At 42.5% G+C, this 17,246-nt stretch overlaps 1 protein-coding gene across 2 annotated transcripts in view; it reads left to right on the forward strand.

Annotated features, from left to right (window-relative positions):
- Nucleotides 1-14,161, forward strand: part of RGS6 (regulator of G protein signaling 6) — a 497,670-nt gene extending 483,509 nt beyond the window's left edge. For both annotated transcript variants that reach the window (XM_033952617.1, XM_033952622.1), the window contains one exon: nt 12,080-14,161. In XM_033952617.1, coding sequence (XP_033808508.1) covers nt 12,080-12,130 — 51 coding nt within the window. In that variant the 3' untranslated portion in view covers nt 12,131-14,161. The remainder of the gene's footprint in view (nt 1-12,079) is intronic.
- Nucleotides 14,162-17,246: the final 3,085 nt, after the last annotated feature.

Raw genomic sequence — 17,246 nt, forward strand, 5'->3', positions numbered from 1 at the left:
TGGCTGGAGGAAAATCTGGTCGCAAAGGGATCGCAAACCGATCTGTGCACGATTGGTTTGCTTTGTGAATCTAGTCCCAAGTGATCTTCATGCCTGCCTGCCACCCAGCTACCCAGTTACCTGCATACCGAATGATCATACCTCCAATTTAAATGGCCATCTTAATCCTTCCTTACTGGGCAGAAGCCCCTGGAGACACAACCCCAGTACAAGAAGATGTTACAAGTCCTGGTTATAGGATCAATCCCTGCCTCTCCAAGGTGAAACTCTCAAGGGACATCATAGAAGCCCAGAGGCTGCCAGATTGGAGGGTGAGACTTCTGTGCTGTGTCTCTGTAGGTCTCCTTTATGTACCTCTCTACCTCAGCTCCTGTAAGTCTGCTTCTCCAGAGATCAGACTCCTTCTCTGAAAACTGGGAGCACTTTGGACCCAGTGCACACATTTGACCTCTCACCAGCTGGGAGATAATTATAAGGGAGTGAATACAAAAGACTAGATAACCCCCATCTCACTGCTGGACTGTTGTTTGCATCTAAGTATCGGTAAATTGTTTCGTTAATTAAAGCTGGTAAGGGAGTAGGGATATCTAAATTAATTTAATGGGCTTTAAGATTATTTTTTTATCTTTTCTTCTGTTCTACTTGAATCTCACTAAATTGCAAATAAACCGTTGATTATCATGAATCACTTACTGATGAAAATGCCCTGTGATCAAAGATTTCCCGCTTGTCCTGTTAACTGGAATTATTGACTATAAATTAAAGAGCTGTATCTTGGGTAGACGGGAACTGGGGTGGTTGAGTGAGGCAGAAGATAATTAGGGCTAACCTAAGAAAATCAGAATCTTTAAACAAGCTAATAACAAGTTGTTACTTTTTTTAAACAAATTAAAATAGATTTTATGAATAAATCTATAAATTTTCTTCTATTCCAAGCATTAAATGACCAATTCTCTCAGCAATGTTTTCTTATCTAAAGGGACTTCCTCTGCTCTCAGACCTTCCTGAAAAAATACAGAGCCGCATTACCTCCCTTTGAACCTCACATTAGAGAATGAAACGGTGACAAAATTCATCACCGTTCCCGTCCCCGCGGATAACCGTGGGAAACCATCTTCATGTCATTCTTTAAGGAGAGAGGGAAGAATCAGAGTATAATTGGGCACCACCACTGACCCGCAAGCTTTGCTTTGAAGAATGCTGATGTAGAAGAACTGAGGTTGAAATAGACACTAGAAAATGACATGGGATTGTTATCCGCGGGGACGGGAACGGTGATGAATTTTGTCACCGTGTCATTCTCTACCTCACATTCAGCTATGTGATTCAACTCAGCTCCTCATCCCCCTGAAATTTCTATTTTCTTGTTCTATTGGAGGGGAGCGGTAAATAAAACAAAAGAGTTGCAGGCCGTTCTTGATGGCAACAAAGAAAAAATGTGCACAAAATCTTCGCCAATGCTTGCCACAGAAAAGCGAGCTAACTTTTCACTTCCCCTCAGACTATGTGATAAATTCTCAGCATTAGAAAACCAGGAAGCAAGCCTTCAAGTTGCGTGTGAACTTTTATGCAGTCTCCCGGAAGAGGTGGTGGAGACGGAGACTGTATCTGAATTCAAGAAAGCCTGGGATGGGCATGTGGGATCTCGGAGAGAGGAAGAAATAATGGTTACTGCGGATGGGCAAATTGGATGGGCCATTTGGCCTCTATCTGCCATCATGTTTCTCTGTTTCTAATAACTAATGCCTTCATAATCATTGGATTTAAATGAACAGTGGGTTGATATCTATGCAAACCTTTACACATCTTACTTATCCACTCAACTCCTTCCTACATAGGGCAGCCATAATAGCATAGGCAGCTGTGCCCTAAATTGTGCACAAAGCCTCCCAGACTTCATTATATCAATCCCTTTGCTGGGAGACCACTGCATTGACTTTATTCTCTCTTTAATATTCTATAGCATCAAATCCTTAAAAAAATGTATCCCCCTCGTTCTATGAGTACTATCATTGTATAATTTGGCACCTAATGTTAACCACCAATCCCTAGAATCTATAAATGGTGCTCAAATTTTGGTGCCCAAAATTGCGTGTAATCCTGATTTCCGCCACGCAAATAAATGAGTTAAAAAGCCATTAATAATCAATTGTTGGGGGTTATCAACCAATTATTGACATTAATTAGCTCTAAGTCGGATTGTGGGTGAATCTGTGCCCAAATCCTCTCATGTATAACCCAAAAGTGGGCGTGACTATGGGAAGGGCGTGGGCAGGTCAGGGGCATTCCAAAGAATTAAAAGCAGTATTATAGAATTTGGAGACAGGGCACCCAAGTTGTGTACCAGGATTTATACTAGGTTTCAGATGGTGTAATATTTTTTTTAAACCCACTGCTCTACCCCCTCCTATTGGTTTTTCCCTTACTCGTCTGGTTTACTATCAATAACTTGTAGTTCTTTCTCCATTTTTTCCTTTTGTATTTTATGTCTTGTCAGGTTAGTTGTATTTATTTGGTTTGTTTCCCCCCGAAACTTGTAATTTTACTGTTTTTGTACATCGCTTAGAATTTTGAATAAGCAATTAATCAAATCCATAATAAACTTGAAACTTGTAAAATCAATATGATGCTTATTGGCCACTACATTCCAACAAGATTCAATGCGGTTTACATAAACAAAAAGAAAGTACCAGGCAAATAAAATTGCAACATATTCAGCAACCTAGACACCTCTGCCAAATAACCAAGATTTTAATCTCTTTCAAAAGGAAAGATAATTCAAGTTCAAGCTCATAAAAGATGGTAGGAAGTTCCAAAAAAGGGACCACAAGAACAGTAAACAAAGTATTAAAAATCCGTAAATAATGGACTCCATTACAGTTTGGAGAATGAAGTAACAACTGATTCTGTAAGCGAAGAGAATGGCTAGAAAATGAGACCCTAATTAGATCAAGTTTGAGTTCAGAAGTTAGTCCATAAAATGTTTGATCAACTAAACAGGCCGATTTGAAAAAGATACGCTCATGAACGGGAAGTTCTCTCACCCAAATTTGGGTGCCAGAATATGCACTAAGGGGTGGGGGGGGGGGGGGAATTCATGAACGGGCACTATGCAAATTAGCACACACTAGACACTGACACCCACAGGAATATAGAGCTAGATTCACAAAGCAAACTGATCGTGTACCGATCGGTTTGCAACCTGATTTCCCTCTAGCCCGATTCACTAACCTCTCCTGCGATCCGCTTCCAATCTGCGCATGCAAATGAGGGGAATGGCATGCAAAGTAGGCAGGGATCCAATTCACAAAACAAATTTAGGACACCGTTTGGGCTGGCCGATCAAGAGAAGAAGCAACTGCTAGGGACCAGTTGCACGCGTGTCTGCCGACTCTCCTGCTCCATTGCCGCTCTGCCCCGATCTTCCAGCCATGCCTGATGCTGTCAGTCTTAGGGTGGGGGAGTGTTTCTGCAAGCAACATGGTAGCCTGTCCAGTCCCAATCTTCCAACCCTGCTTTCTTCCTCATGTCCTCTCTGCTCCAAGCCCTGGATCTCTGCCACCTTCCCTGCAGTGCGAGCGCACAGGTTTAAAGTGGGGCTGCCCGCCGCAGAGCAGCCCCACTTTAAACCTGCAGGCTCGCACTGCAGGGAAGGCAGCAGAGAGCAGGGCATGACCAGCTGATAGTTGGTGAAAGGGAAGAGGCTGCCGCCGCCGGGGATAGCCCTTCCCTGGGAGAGCAGGAGAGTCAGGGCCCGAAAAAATCCCAAAAGCCATCAAAATAAGAAAAAACAGATACAAAACGTATGTGCAGACCATCTGCAGTGAAAGTAGATGGTCTGCTCATGCGTCAGGATCGCACACTAGCGATCTGTGCGGGCAGAGGGGGGCGTTCCTCCGATCGCCCTCATTACAATATTTGGCTGTTGTGAATTGGTCGGGCCTGTTAGAATCGGTCCCGGATTGGACCCAGAAGGCAAGTTAGTGAATCTAGCTCATAATGGACATCTTATCATTTAGCATACTAATCATTAGAGTGCACTAATGTGATTAGCACACACTAAATTATTTAGCACCCGTTGATGAATTTCCCCCCCCCCCCCACCCCAAGTGGTAATCTATGAAGAGTGCTTAGCTTGGAGCACCCTTTATAAAATAGTGCTAAGCATGAATTTTGCCCAGTGTCTACTTAATAGCCCCATGTACTGAATCCAGCCCCAAGTGCACATGTATTTTAAAGAATACTAGAACTTAAGTGCATTTGAAGTACCAGCAATTGTCAGTTATGTGTATAAAGGTTTGGTCTATTGGCATGGACATTTCACTAAGTGATGTATGCCAGCCTATGACCTGTCATAAGTGGGTGCACCTATATTTTGGCGTGACTGTATACTGGTCTTCTCTAACAACTTAGTGCATCTAAAGGTCATTACAGAATTGGCATTAAGCACGCCCATGGCACAACCTTACTTCCTGTATTCATATTATTTTTCTTGGTCACTGCGATCCAATAAACTCATGACAGAGGCGGGATCTAAGATCGCATTGCTGATCACAATTTGTTAGGAACCTCCCATCAAAGGGCGTACACGTGCAATTTGGGCAGTCGCCAGACAAATGTCAATATGGATGTGGGTAGAAAATACTCATAGTATCTACAGTAGAGTATAACTGAGAACCTGATGTGCATTAATTAAAACTGAAGAAAGTATTCTATATATATATATCCCTTTTAAAATGTTTACTTGTCAATGGGTGCCTATAGAATGACTCTTGATTGGATATAGTTATATCTAAAGCAGTTTTCTGGTAAAGAAATCCTATATTTAAGCTACCAGGTGAATTATTTTCTTACTGAGGAGCAGAAATGTTTTCTTGTACCCCACCTTTCTTAGAGAGGAGATAAGCCAATATCACACTGCGTCCACTGCTGGACACAAAAGAGATGTTCCCAGCAACTGAGAAACTCAATTTTCACATCAGTGTACCTGCAGTCTACTCCGTCTTCCAATTTGTATCTAGCCAGGGAGATTATCTGTTGAAAGGACACAATGGTTGTCTTTTAAAGTGCTGTTCTGTAATTAGGTTGTGCACATGCAACGCATCACTTCTGCTCAATCAGATGTAATTGATGTTGCCGTGGTCGATAATATCACAAAGGGACTGACAATTACAGCCAAACAAAAACAGTCTGAAACAGTAGATTAGTAATTAATCAAGCATTTTGTAAAGAAAGTGACATCCTTTTCTAGTGGAAGCAGCATAGAAAATGATTGCAATGTCGGGTTTATTTTCGCCGCTCACCGGTGCTAGAGTCACATATTCAGATATGCGGCCGCAAGGATGCGCATAGGAGAAGTAAGGCTGGTTCATTTTCAGTCCAGTTGGCCTTTCGTCCTATGTTTTGAACTTTTCGTTTGGTTTACACATATATACCAATAAAAAAATGAATATGTGCAAAGCTAATCAGAACATTTCTAGTCTGCTTTAACCAAGACTGGCGCAAGATGGATTACAGTAAAACGATCTGTGACAATACTTCACTCTGTACAAAAGTGATGCTAAACATTTCTTCAACTACACAATGATAAAAGCTACTTATCCATTGAATATAAAGAAATCAGATGTTTATGCAAGATAAATGTGTAAGTGCCAGTTGACGCACATGTCAAACTTGAATAGGGCCTGTTAAATGAGGCCCATCCTGCCTTTGGAAAAAGAGTACATCAAAGTCGTTTACAATCGGAATGATCGCTGCTGGAGAGCAGAGCGGCATTGCAATCGGAAATCAGCAAGAGATAAAAAGGAAGTTAAAGTCTTGAATTAAATAGTCATAGGGAGAGGCTGCTGCTTAGATCTGCCAAGCAGAGCACTGCCAGGTGTTACACTCCTAATTCAGCAGGAGATCAAGAGTTTGGGAGTCATTTTAGATTCATCTCTGCCATTCCGTAGTCATATCTCATCTGTGATTACAAAAAAACTGTGTTTTTTAAGATCAGGATGGTACTTAAATGAGATCTGTTATCAACTGCTAACTTTAGATTAGATATTCAAAGTTATGTTTTGCCGCACTTGGATTATTGTAACTCTCTGCTATGTGGCTTGCTGAAGAAATCATTAAGGGCACTACAAGTGGCCTAGAACACCGCTGCCAGGATAATAGCTAGATTGCCACACTACTCTCATGTCCACACCCGTACTTGCTGACCTTCATTGGTTACCAGTTACATAGAGAGTACACTTTAAAATACTAACTCTGGTACATAAATCTGTACGTGATATGTTACCTAAAGTGATTCCTCTTTGTTGCAGGCATATGTACCTTGCCGTCCATTGTGATCACAGGCTAGAGGCCTTTTGGTTGTTCCTCCCATTCGATCTATCGCTAAAGCTGTAAATTGTTCTCGATTGTTCCAGGTGGCAGGGCCTCTACTATGAAATTCAGTTCCAGACTCAATTCGTTTAACTACTGACTTCCTGGCTTTTCGTAAAAGTTTTGAAAACTTATTTTTTTAGAATGGCCTTTCCAAATCTGGGCAGTTAGCTTAGAAATTATCTGTTCTTTATTTATTTTAAGTCATGGGTTCGCGGCTGTACAGTATGTTGTTATTATTTTATGACTTGTTAGGTCTTGTGTTAATTATGTATGTAATGCTGTTACCCGCATAGATTTTGGATATGCGGGTTATAAATGTTTTAAATGAAATAAAAGTTGCTTTTGGGTATCTTGATCAGCCTCCGGGAATCTAGAGGTACAAATCTAGGATGGACAATTTTGTTTCTCGATCATGGGCTGCTACATAAAGCCTATTGAGGGAGAACTTCAGGTCTGCTCAGAAAGTCAGCTAGGTATGTCCGGTGTTTTAAAGCTCTAAAGGTTACAGTTAAGATTTTATATTTGATTTTGAAGGCAGCGAGGAGAAAGATTATGGGCTCCTTTAACTAAACCGCGTTAGGGCATTAACGCGTGGAATACCGCGTGCTAAATTGCCGCACGCGCTAGACACTAACGCCGGCATTGAGCTGGTGCCGCTTAGCGCGGGTTTAGCGTGCGCTAAAAACGCTAACGCAGCTTAGTAAAAGGAGCCCTAAGAGAATTAGGGAAAAAATGAGGTGGACTAATTTCTTCTCGCCATTTGACCATATTAGCATCTGTTTACTCTTCTATCAACCTTTTTAACTTATGGGATAATAAAGCTATTATCAAACAGTTTCCATATTTTGTACTGACTTTCAGCCCCATCTCATTTCTTTGTGTTATCATAGTGTCCCTTAATAAAGCTGAATATTGCCACAGTAGTTGTTTATTATCCTCGCTACAGTGGTTATCTCAGATTCAACTGTTACTAAATGGCTTCACTTATCATGGCCTCTTTGCACCACGTTGTCATTTTTAAGACCAGCTGTTCCTCAGACCAGTTTTCGCTCACCTAAATTTATCTGGATGGCTATAAGGGATGGAATATCATTGATGTCCATGGGGTGGGGGGGAAGGAGGGCGGCAATTTTACAATTTGGGTGCATAGATGCTACACATTGACTTCTAAATTCTTTAATGGAATCTGCTGATTCCACCCCTGGAACGCCCTCTCCCCCCCCCCCCCCCAAAGAGATGGTTTTCACTTAGGCACTAACCACTAATTTTCAGCGGCGATAACTGGTTACATGTTGCTGAAAATTAGCAGATAGCCCCTGTCAGTAGCCATTTAAAGCAAGTTAAATTGTTTTGAATATTCTCCAGGTGGATTTTAGTGTGCCCAAGCCTCACCCAAATCACACCTAACCATGCTCCCTTGAAATAGCTACAGTATGTCCCAATATAGGCTTTCTGAAAGAGGATTGTAAGTGATATACACATGTAAATTCTGATATTTACACATGCCAAGCCCAAATAAGCCTTCTAAAATAACCACTATAGATTGTAAATGTGTTACTATTTACACATGCAAAGCCCCCAAATGATGTCGCTCTTTTATTGAATGTGTTACTTTGCAAAATGGCTGTTCACACTGTATGCTGCCAATAGGTGTTTTTACAAAAGGTGCCATGTTCAGCAAGCTTTTTGTAAAATGCACTTCAACTAGTGATCATCCAGGTTGGATATCCTTTCTGCTACCTAATCAATCTATAAACAAAAGGAATTGACCCCAAAATATCCACAAAGAAGAAAATCCAGAGAAAACCAAAAAAACTCTGTGGAGTGACGATGTTCTCAAATGGACTTTATTTGAAAGTTTCAAAGTTCCAAAGGTACACTAAAATCATCCACATAAAATAATTCCATCCACATAAAAGTAAAACATCCACATAAGAGCCTTATAGGACCTAGTCCGCTAGGGATACAGGACCCAACACGCTAGCAATGTCTCACTTCCGGTTCACCACACAATTGTTTCCCACGTACTCACCTTTATAGGACCCCCAGGGACCCCTGAAGAAAACTTTTTGTCGAAACGCGGGCCGTGTTGGGTCCTGTATCCCTAGCGGACTAGGTCCTTTAAGGCTCTTATGTGGATGTTTTACTTTTATGTGGATGGAATTATTTTATGTGGATGATTTTAGTGTACCTTTGGAACTTTGATACTTTCAAATAAAGTCCATTTGGGAACATCGTCACTCCACAGAGTTTTTTTTGTTACCTTATCAATCTATACCAGTGAATTGCAAACTGTGTGCCACCCGAGATTTCAGGTGTGCTACGAGACGCCAGGGAGGAGGAGAGGCACCGACGCCGGCTGACTGCCTTAGGAACATCCTGTAGGCAGTCAGCCGGCACCAGCTCCTCTCCTTTCTGCACATTTTCCCTTCCAGCATCCCACACTGGTGGCTCAGGGTCCATCTGGAGGGTCTTCGCACCTGCACGTACGTCGATGTGTTGACATCTGCAGATTTCCAGATGCCTCAAGCCAAGGCCACCACGTTTTGTGTGCCGTGGCTTGACAAAGTTTGTGAGACACTGATCTATACAAAATCAGGCTTTGTATATCCATATGCCCAATTTCTAAAGCACCATAGACCTCAATGCATTCTTAGAGACTGCTCTGCTGCTGTTGATGACTGTCTTTTCATTATTTTAGGGGTGTAAAGCACTTAGGCCCAAATTCTGTAACCAGCACCTTAAGTTAGGCACCTATTTCAGAGGCGCCAATCTAAATTGAATAACGAGCTCAATTAGGCTTTTTAATCAGAAAGTGTGATTCTGTAACAAGGCGCCTCTATAAATTTAGGCAGCCTTCAAAAAAATAGGCGCTATGCATGTTAGACATGGGCGCCTTCTTACAGAATCGCTGCTCTTAAGCGTGCTTAAGCGCTCAGCTAGGCGCCTAACTTTTAAGTGTGCTTAGAGCTGGCCTATTTAATGGACGCCTCCAAAATAGGTGCCCAAATAGGTGCCGCTCAGCATGATTCACTAAACAGCACCCAATTATACTTGAATCACGCTGAACAGTGCCTATATAGGCGCCTAACTTTTGAGCGCTTCTTATAGAATTTGCCCTTTAATGCTCAGTTAACATGTGAATATAGACTGTATTATGATGTTTTCCAGTAATTTCCCTGTTGCTGGGCATTAAACTGCATGTAGCAGAATTTCTTTTAGAATTTTTTTTTTCAAGGGTGTGGCATGGGCAGGGAGTGGGCAAGGATGTTAGCCAGCTACTGTTATACATACTGCAAGCTAACATATTATTAATGTGGGATCATTTAGCACCCCCTACACAGGAGGCATTAAGATATTCTATAAATGGTGCCTTAACTTAGGCACTGGTAGCATGGCTATCAGTGCCTAAGATAAGTACAAAATGCCATTTAAAATGGGTTTTAAAAAAAATTTCAAGGTGCCTACTGGCACCCAAAAAAAATGGCACCTGCATCGCTCCCACAGAGGTGCTTTACAACAACTAATGCCACTGTAGGCATGGCTGATGCCAGAAGTGGCGTTAGGCTGAATGTTCTCATTTCTATCTATACTCTGTAATTCGCTGATTGTACAGCTTGTCTTCACTGTGAACCGCCTAGAAGTCGCAAGATTATGGTGGTATAGAAAAATTAAGTTATTATTATTATTATTATTTTTTTTTTTTATGATTTCAAATATATTTATTGAGTTTTCAGAACAAAAACAGAGAAACATAAAGAACAAAAGGAATAATGAACAAGTGAACAAGGAGGCTCAAAAGAACCGTCCAGATATCCAAATAGTACAAAATACAAGATGCAGTTAATATGATATATAAGATGTTTACAATACAAAACGAAACCCAGGAAAAACCTGGAGGTTCAAGAGAACCCACTGTAAAACCTGGAGAGGGGAGAATTAGAATGAGGGAAAGAAGAGAAGAGGGGATAGAGGAGAAGATGATCAAGATTATTATTATTATTATTAAAGCGCCTCCATGCAAAAGGTAGGTACCAGAAATGTAGGCCTTGAAAACCCTGGCCTACATTTCCAGTGCCTACCTTTCCCAAAGTTGCGAGTCTATAAACGGCACCATCATGTGATTGACATGCAATCAGTGGCCATTTTATAGAATCCGGGCCTAAGTGCTCCTGCACTAATTCTCTGCAGGTACTGTGTGCTAATTTTAACATTAGCACATGACATACAATAAAAAGTAAATAAATAAAAATATTATTGAACTTAAAAAAAGTAGAGGGATTCCCTCTAAAAGGTGTCTATCAACGGCTATGCACCACTTGTAGAATCACGCCTATTGATGCCTAAGTGGACTTAGACTTAGGCATTGCTAGGTGCTGTTGAGACAGGTGCAGGTACATTAGGCCAGGTTTTACCAGGTCTAATTTACTGGTGCCTATCCCACAGGTCTAGCAAAAGCTAAGTCTACCATACCTATTCCCAACCCCTAACCATTCCTACTTTTCAGGTAGGCATTGTTAAGTATCGGAGGTTGCCTTGACTTAGGCACTGCTAGGTGCTGCTCTGAGTTCCATGTGAAACTCTTAACTAGTTAATTTTTAAAAAATTTGTCAATGAACTGCAATGGCATGGTCAGTTACCACACCATTTAAGCTAAATAACAATTTGGATTGGATTGATTACATTTGATATACCGCTAGTGCATGAGTATTAAGCGGTTTACAATACTACTACAATAGAAGTGGAGATTACAAAATACCCCCCCCCCCCCAAACCCTAAAATATGTTAAAGATAGGAGTTACATGTTTACAAACCATCAGAGGGTAGAAGAAAGGCAAAATGGTTGATAGAGGACATAAAAGCGCAGGAGATGAGAAAGAGGGCGGGGGTAATAAAGTATGAGAATCAGAGACACAAACATCAGTAAGAATCATAGTCATTGTGAATACTAAATGCTCATATGTAGATTATGGCTTTGAAAACTTTCATGTTTACCGAACACTTTGGAAACTAAGCCATTTTAGTTTACATTCGTTCTCTATGTTTATGTATTATGCTTACATTCTTGTAAACCGAGTCGAGCTCCTTTTGGTTGAAGACCCGGTCTATAAAATTAAATTTTAGTTTAGTTTAGTTTAGGGTTCCATAGTGTTGGTGGAATAGAGTTGATTTCAATTGTTTCCGGAAGGAAAGGGAGGGGATTTCTTCAATGAATCCTTGACGTATGGAGTTCCATAGATTAGAACTCCATACGTCAAGGATTCATTGAAGAAATCCCCTCCCTTTCCTTCCGGAAACAATTGAAATCAGCTCTATTCCACCAACACTATGGAACCCTAAACTAAACTAAACTAAAATTTAATTTTATAGACCGCATATGAAAAGACTCTCTTTCTAATTGATTGTAGTTTTTTATCTCTCAGGCCTGGGATTTCAAATTGGTCATGTTGAGATGATCTTAGAACTCTATTGGGTTGATATCTGGCCAGTTTCGTGCACATATATTTTGGAAGATGACGATGCGTGTGGATTATAGTTAGGAATGTGAGGAATCTAGCACCACCTATGCTGTATCTGCTTTATGGGTGGGGAAGGGTTATCCATTATTTGTCAGTCTGCTGTTTTAGTAAGAAATAAAATTCACAAGAACCATCTGTGGCTGTTCACTCATGGTCCTTGCCATTTTTTTTTTTTTTTTTACAGGGAAAGTCTCTGACATCCAAGCGCCTCACAGGTCTCATGCAGTCGTCCTGACAGATGCAGCGAAGCAAGCAGTCACTGACAACACGAAAGACAGCTATTCTTGAACTCCAGAAATAATTTTTGCTTTGGAAGAAGAATGGGCCACTGTGTGAGAGAGAAAAAAAAATGGAGGTCAAGATAGGTCAGCCCCATCGGAGGTGGTTCTTTTCATAGTTTACATTAACACTTTCTACTTGTACAGCTTTGTAATAATACTAAGTTGTAAAGGTATTTTTCTGTTTCTAGCTTGATTGGGGAGCACATTTTACTGTAAAAGGAGAGCCAACAAAGGCAGATGATTTTTTTTTTTTTTTAAGAATTCAGCAATAACAGGCAACTAGGTGAAGAAGAAACCAAGTGAGGTTGGTATTAAACTTTAATCTCCTCACTCCCTAGTTTAGCATTTATGATTGATTCTTCCACCATTAGCACTTCCTACCCTTTGCATACCATTTAAATCCAATAAGTAAACCTCGGGAAGCTACTACTTCTTAAACATTTATGAGGCATTGGGTCTGTGCTCTCACTCTGCAGGCATTTTGACGTTTTCTTCCCTATTTAAGAGTTACTCAAGCCCTTTGTGGTCTGCACTTGCTTTCTTTCCAAGATCATCTGGCTGGTCCAAAGATAAAAGTTACCAGGCCAGGTTACAAATGTTCATTTATAAGTCAATTGCATACAATCACAGTATACGCTTTATGCTGGAATGGGTGGGAGTTGTTTATGGTTATTGCAGTCCACTGGTGAAACATGTTAACTTCAGTTCACTGGTACATTTAGGTTTGATTTATTTTTACATGTCTGTGGTGCACTTGCACTGTGAGTTTTATAAAATCTTTCCAATTCTAGACATAAAAGAAATGAGCTTGCCCAGGAGCGTAGATCCCACTGGGCAAAAACGGCAAAAAAAAAAAAAAACCCAAAACAATCCAGCGTTGCTCACTGGTAGGGGCTGCCTGTTGTTAGACTAATGAAGGCAGGACTGGCTCAAGGATTGTGCTGGCTTCAGCCAATTTGCGTCGGTGCGCCCTTTCACATTGGCTCCCACCTTACAGTTTGGTATCTCTCTCTTCCCTTTCCCCCTCCCCACGGGTCCAGTATTGCTCCATGTCATGCCCCCCTCCGCATTGCAGTCCGGTAAGCTTTATGTGAGTTGTTTTCTCTGCTGCATCCTGTCCACAGGAAATTGCATCAGAGGAGGAAGGATGCAGTATAGGGAAGACCCAGGAGCTGGCTGAAGACAGCTTGTCTTAATGTTACTGCTGCCGGCAAAGTGATGATGGATCCCTTTATTGTTTATCTTTTCTATCAAACATTGTATTTCTCTCCTACATACTGTACCTTATGTCTAACCTTCTTTCGTTATGGCTGTTGATCAGACTGTAATTTCCCCCAAGAATTTTGGATTTTTATATTTTTATGTAAGCCGCTTTGACTTTGATAAAGCGGGGTATCAAACTTTTAATAAACTTGGAAACTTGGAGGGTACGAGAGAGACTGGACTGTGGGGTGGGGAGAGAAGGGGAGAAGCACTGAACCAAGGGAGGGAGAAACGCCAGACCAATCATTGATCCAGGTAAGGCACTGGCAGTGACATCAGAGACTGGTAATTTGGAAGCCCTGTATAACCAGCACCCTGAGCCAGTGCTTACCTGGTCCAATAGTTTAGCCAGCTCTAGATTGAGGTTTAATATTGGTTAAAAAAAAAAACAACTCAGAGGGGGGTGGTGTAGTGTGAGGTGTGTATGCAGCACACACGGTAATTCTAGAATTGCTACTGCTGTGCCACTTTCTGGTCCTGTCTTCACTATCACCCCCCCCCCCCCATGTCCCAGGCCAAAATCTCATGATAGTGTCATGATCTTAAAGCTCATACTGTGAGACTGGCCCCTCGATAACCCAAGATGAAGTCCCCACCCCTAGGGTTACCGCAAAAACCCAGACACATGGCCCCACCCTGTTCCGCCTCCGGCTCTGCCCCATTCCATCCCAGCCCCGCCCTGTTCTGCCCCAGCCCCTCCCCCCACAAACCTCCTCTCTTCTTCCCTGACAAGCTCCAGCCATGTCTGGAGGGCTGGAGAATGTGCGGATGTGTGTGATGTCGTCTGCGCATGCTCAGAGGCCCTCCAGATGCAGCTGGAGCTCGTCGGGGCTTTCTGGACAAACTGCCAGGCTTTGGAAAGTCCGTCCGGACACCTGGACAGTCCTCTAAAAAGAAGACATGTCCGGGTTTTCCCGGACATCTGGAAACCCTAAATCCCCACCCCCACCCCCTCATATGGGAGACAATGAGGACTGGGATTGGGAGAAAGCACAACAGGAGCATTATTAGAAATAAATGCAGTGTATGTCATGCTTGCCTCCTCCAATTTCCTAGATTATAAAAATATTGTATAGTCCCTGAGGGAAGGTGGGAGAGTTTCCTAAGCTATGACATCTCCACCCTTCCATTTCAAACACCACTACCACCACCCCTATTCCCACCACTTCAGAAGCCCTTCTCAGACTACAGCAGTTTAATTCCATGACCACCCTATACACTTGACAACTCTCTCCTTGATTCCTTACATGCACGCACACACTCGCACACATGTCCGGGAAAACCTAGATATGTCCTCTTTTTAAAGGGCTGTTCGGGCTCCCGGACAGACTTTCCAAAGCCCAGCATTTGCCCAGGGTTTTGGAAAGCCCCAACTAATTCCAGCCGCATCTGGAGGGGCCTCTGAGCAGGCACAAATGACATCACACAGATCTGTGCATGCTCCAGGCTCTCCAGATGAAGCTAGAGCTTGCCCAGAAGAAGAGAGGAGGCTCTGTGGGGGTGGAACTGGGCACACCTGGTGGCGGGGCTGGTGGCGGAATGGGGCGGGGTCACGTGTCTAGGGTTCCCCGGAGAAAAATATGGTAACCCTAATCCTACTTCATATTACCCCCACTGTCTCACCCATTCCACATTGACACAACTCGCCTGTGCCCCGGACATACACAAGCCCCTCCTCCCGCATTTCAAATATCTCACCCACAGCAGAGACACACTACGCATACACACCCTATGTGCTCTCCTGCCCAACACACCAAAACCCCAGTCCAATATAAACTCCTATCTCAGACATCCATCCCTACACCCTCTAATGCAAATACCACTCAAGTTTGACACATATCAGCCCTCCACGCTCCCTTCCCACTCCCTGACTGGTGCTCTGAAAGAGATCTTCCTCCCATCCCCTTTCCCCTTACCTTCATTTTGTAGAGGGTCATCTTAATTTTTCCACCCAGAGAGCACTGAGCAGAGCACCCTGAAGTACCATCTGTTTTGATCCAGTTGCATCCTACATTCTTCTTACATCTACTACTTATCCCTTATATAGCGCTGAAAGGCATATGCAGCGCTGTACATCTAATATAACAGTGATGTGGCGCATTGGTGCGATGTGTTCAATTCTTTTAGCTCAAGATAGTATTGAGAATGCTGCTGTTCATACTGATTTCTGTCACATTTGAAGTTTCTTTAACCGTGCAACCAGTGGCGCAGTAAGGGGCGGTGGCGCCTCTTCCCCGCCCCCTTCCCTTTCCCTGTACCTTTTTAACTTCTCCGGCATGAGTAGCATGCCCACGTCGGTGTCAGCTCGTCCTTTGATGTCACTTCCCAGGCGCGGGTCCCGGAAGTGATGTCAGAGAGCGCGCTGATGTCAACACAGGCAGCAATCTCACGCCGAGGAAGTAAAAAAAAAATGTACATAGGAAGGCATGGGGCACACGACAAGGAGAAGAGGGTGAGGGCAGAGAGGAGGAGGGGTGCCCTTGGGAAGACTTCGACCGGGACAGACCACTCCCTCCGTACCCCAACCCCCTTAATATGCCACTGCATACAACTAAGTAAGGCTATGTGAGCAGAAAATGCTCATTTTGTTCCATTTGAGTTGTTTCCTGTTTTGTTTGATGTGTCGCTTCATGGCATTATGTAATAGCACGTGCTTTTAATAACAATGCATGCTATTTAGTGTGCACTAGTTGCAAATAGTGCCAACTATTATGAAATGAAACAACCAAGCAACACCTAACTTTGGAATCTGTGCGCAGCCTTTTTTTTTTTTTTTTTAATTGGCGTGGTAATTGACCCCGCTAGTTTCAGCCAATTAAAAACATTAAATTAACAAATAAGAGCTCAGCACCGCACGCTTAGGATGCCTAGTAACACCCAAGTCGAATTGCCCTCCGATGTCTAATGGCATCTACCTGAAAACTAGGTATGGTTGGGGGCGAAGAAAAGGCGTGGTTGACTTAGGCCTCACTAGGCATCCAAGTTAGGCGCTACTAAAACCTGGCCTAATATACCAGCGCTTACCTCCAGGATGCCTAGTGATGCCTAAGCATGCTTAGGCACCGCTAGGCATGATTCTATAAGCAGCACCTAGCGGATGATTGACAACCACGCCTAGCAGCACCTACAGTGTAGGTGCCACTAGGCATCGTTTATAGGATCCAGCCCTTAGTGCTGATAATTGGGTGCTAATAATCATTTTATCGTTGCTATTCTATAAAGATGCACGTGTTAATTCTTGTGGCTCTGAAAAGGGATCATGACCCTGGGAGGGCCATAGACAGGTCATGGATGTTCCAAGAATTTGGGCGTACTGTTACAGAATACACTTGATCTGTGCCTAATTTAGGCATGAAGATTTAAACTAGGGCTTAGTTGGTGTAAATCCGCATGCCTAAAAGTTACATATAGATCCCAGTACCAAGCAATATTCTATAAATTGTGTCCAACCCAGAACTCATTTTTGTTGGTGCCGATTTTTTGGCATTATTTACAGCATTTGGTCCTTGGTGTGCAAATGTGCAATATGCAGTTTATAGGATAGTGTCAGTTGTGTGTACAATTTAATAATTAGACGCCAGTTGATATTGACGGCCAATCATTGTCTTTAATTGGTCTTAATGGATGATAATTGGCACACATTAGCAGTTGCACACAAAACTGCCATTAGTCACTATAAGGTCAGGAGCATATCAAGCGATTACGCACGCTGCTTATAGAATACTAGCATTTACGTGCCAAACTGCCTATTGGTAGGCGTGAGCATTTACACCAGCCATCGAGCAAGTATAAGTGCTGACACCTAAA

This window comes from Geotrypetes seraphini, chromosome 7, assembly GCF_902459505.1.
Source record: "Geotrypetes seraphini chromosome 7, aGeoSer1.1, whole genome shotgun sequence".
Classification (NCBI taxonomy): domain Eukaryota; kingdom Metazoa; phylum Chordata; class Amphibia; order Gymnophiona; family Dermophiidae; genus Geotrypetes; species Geotrypetes seraphini.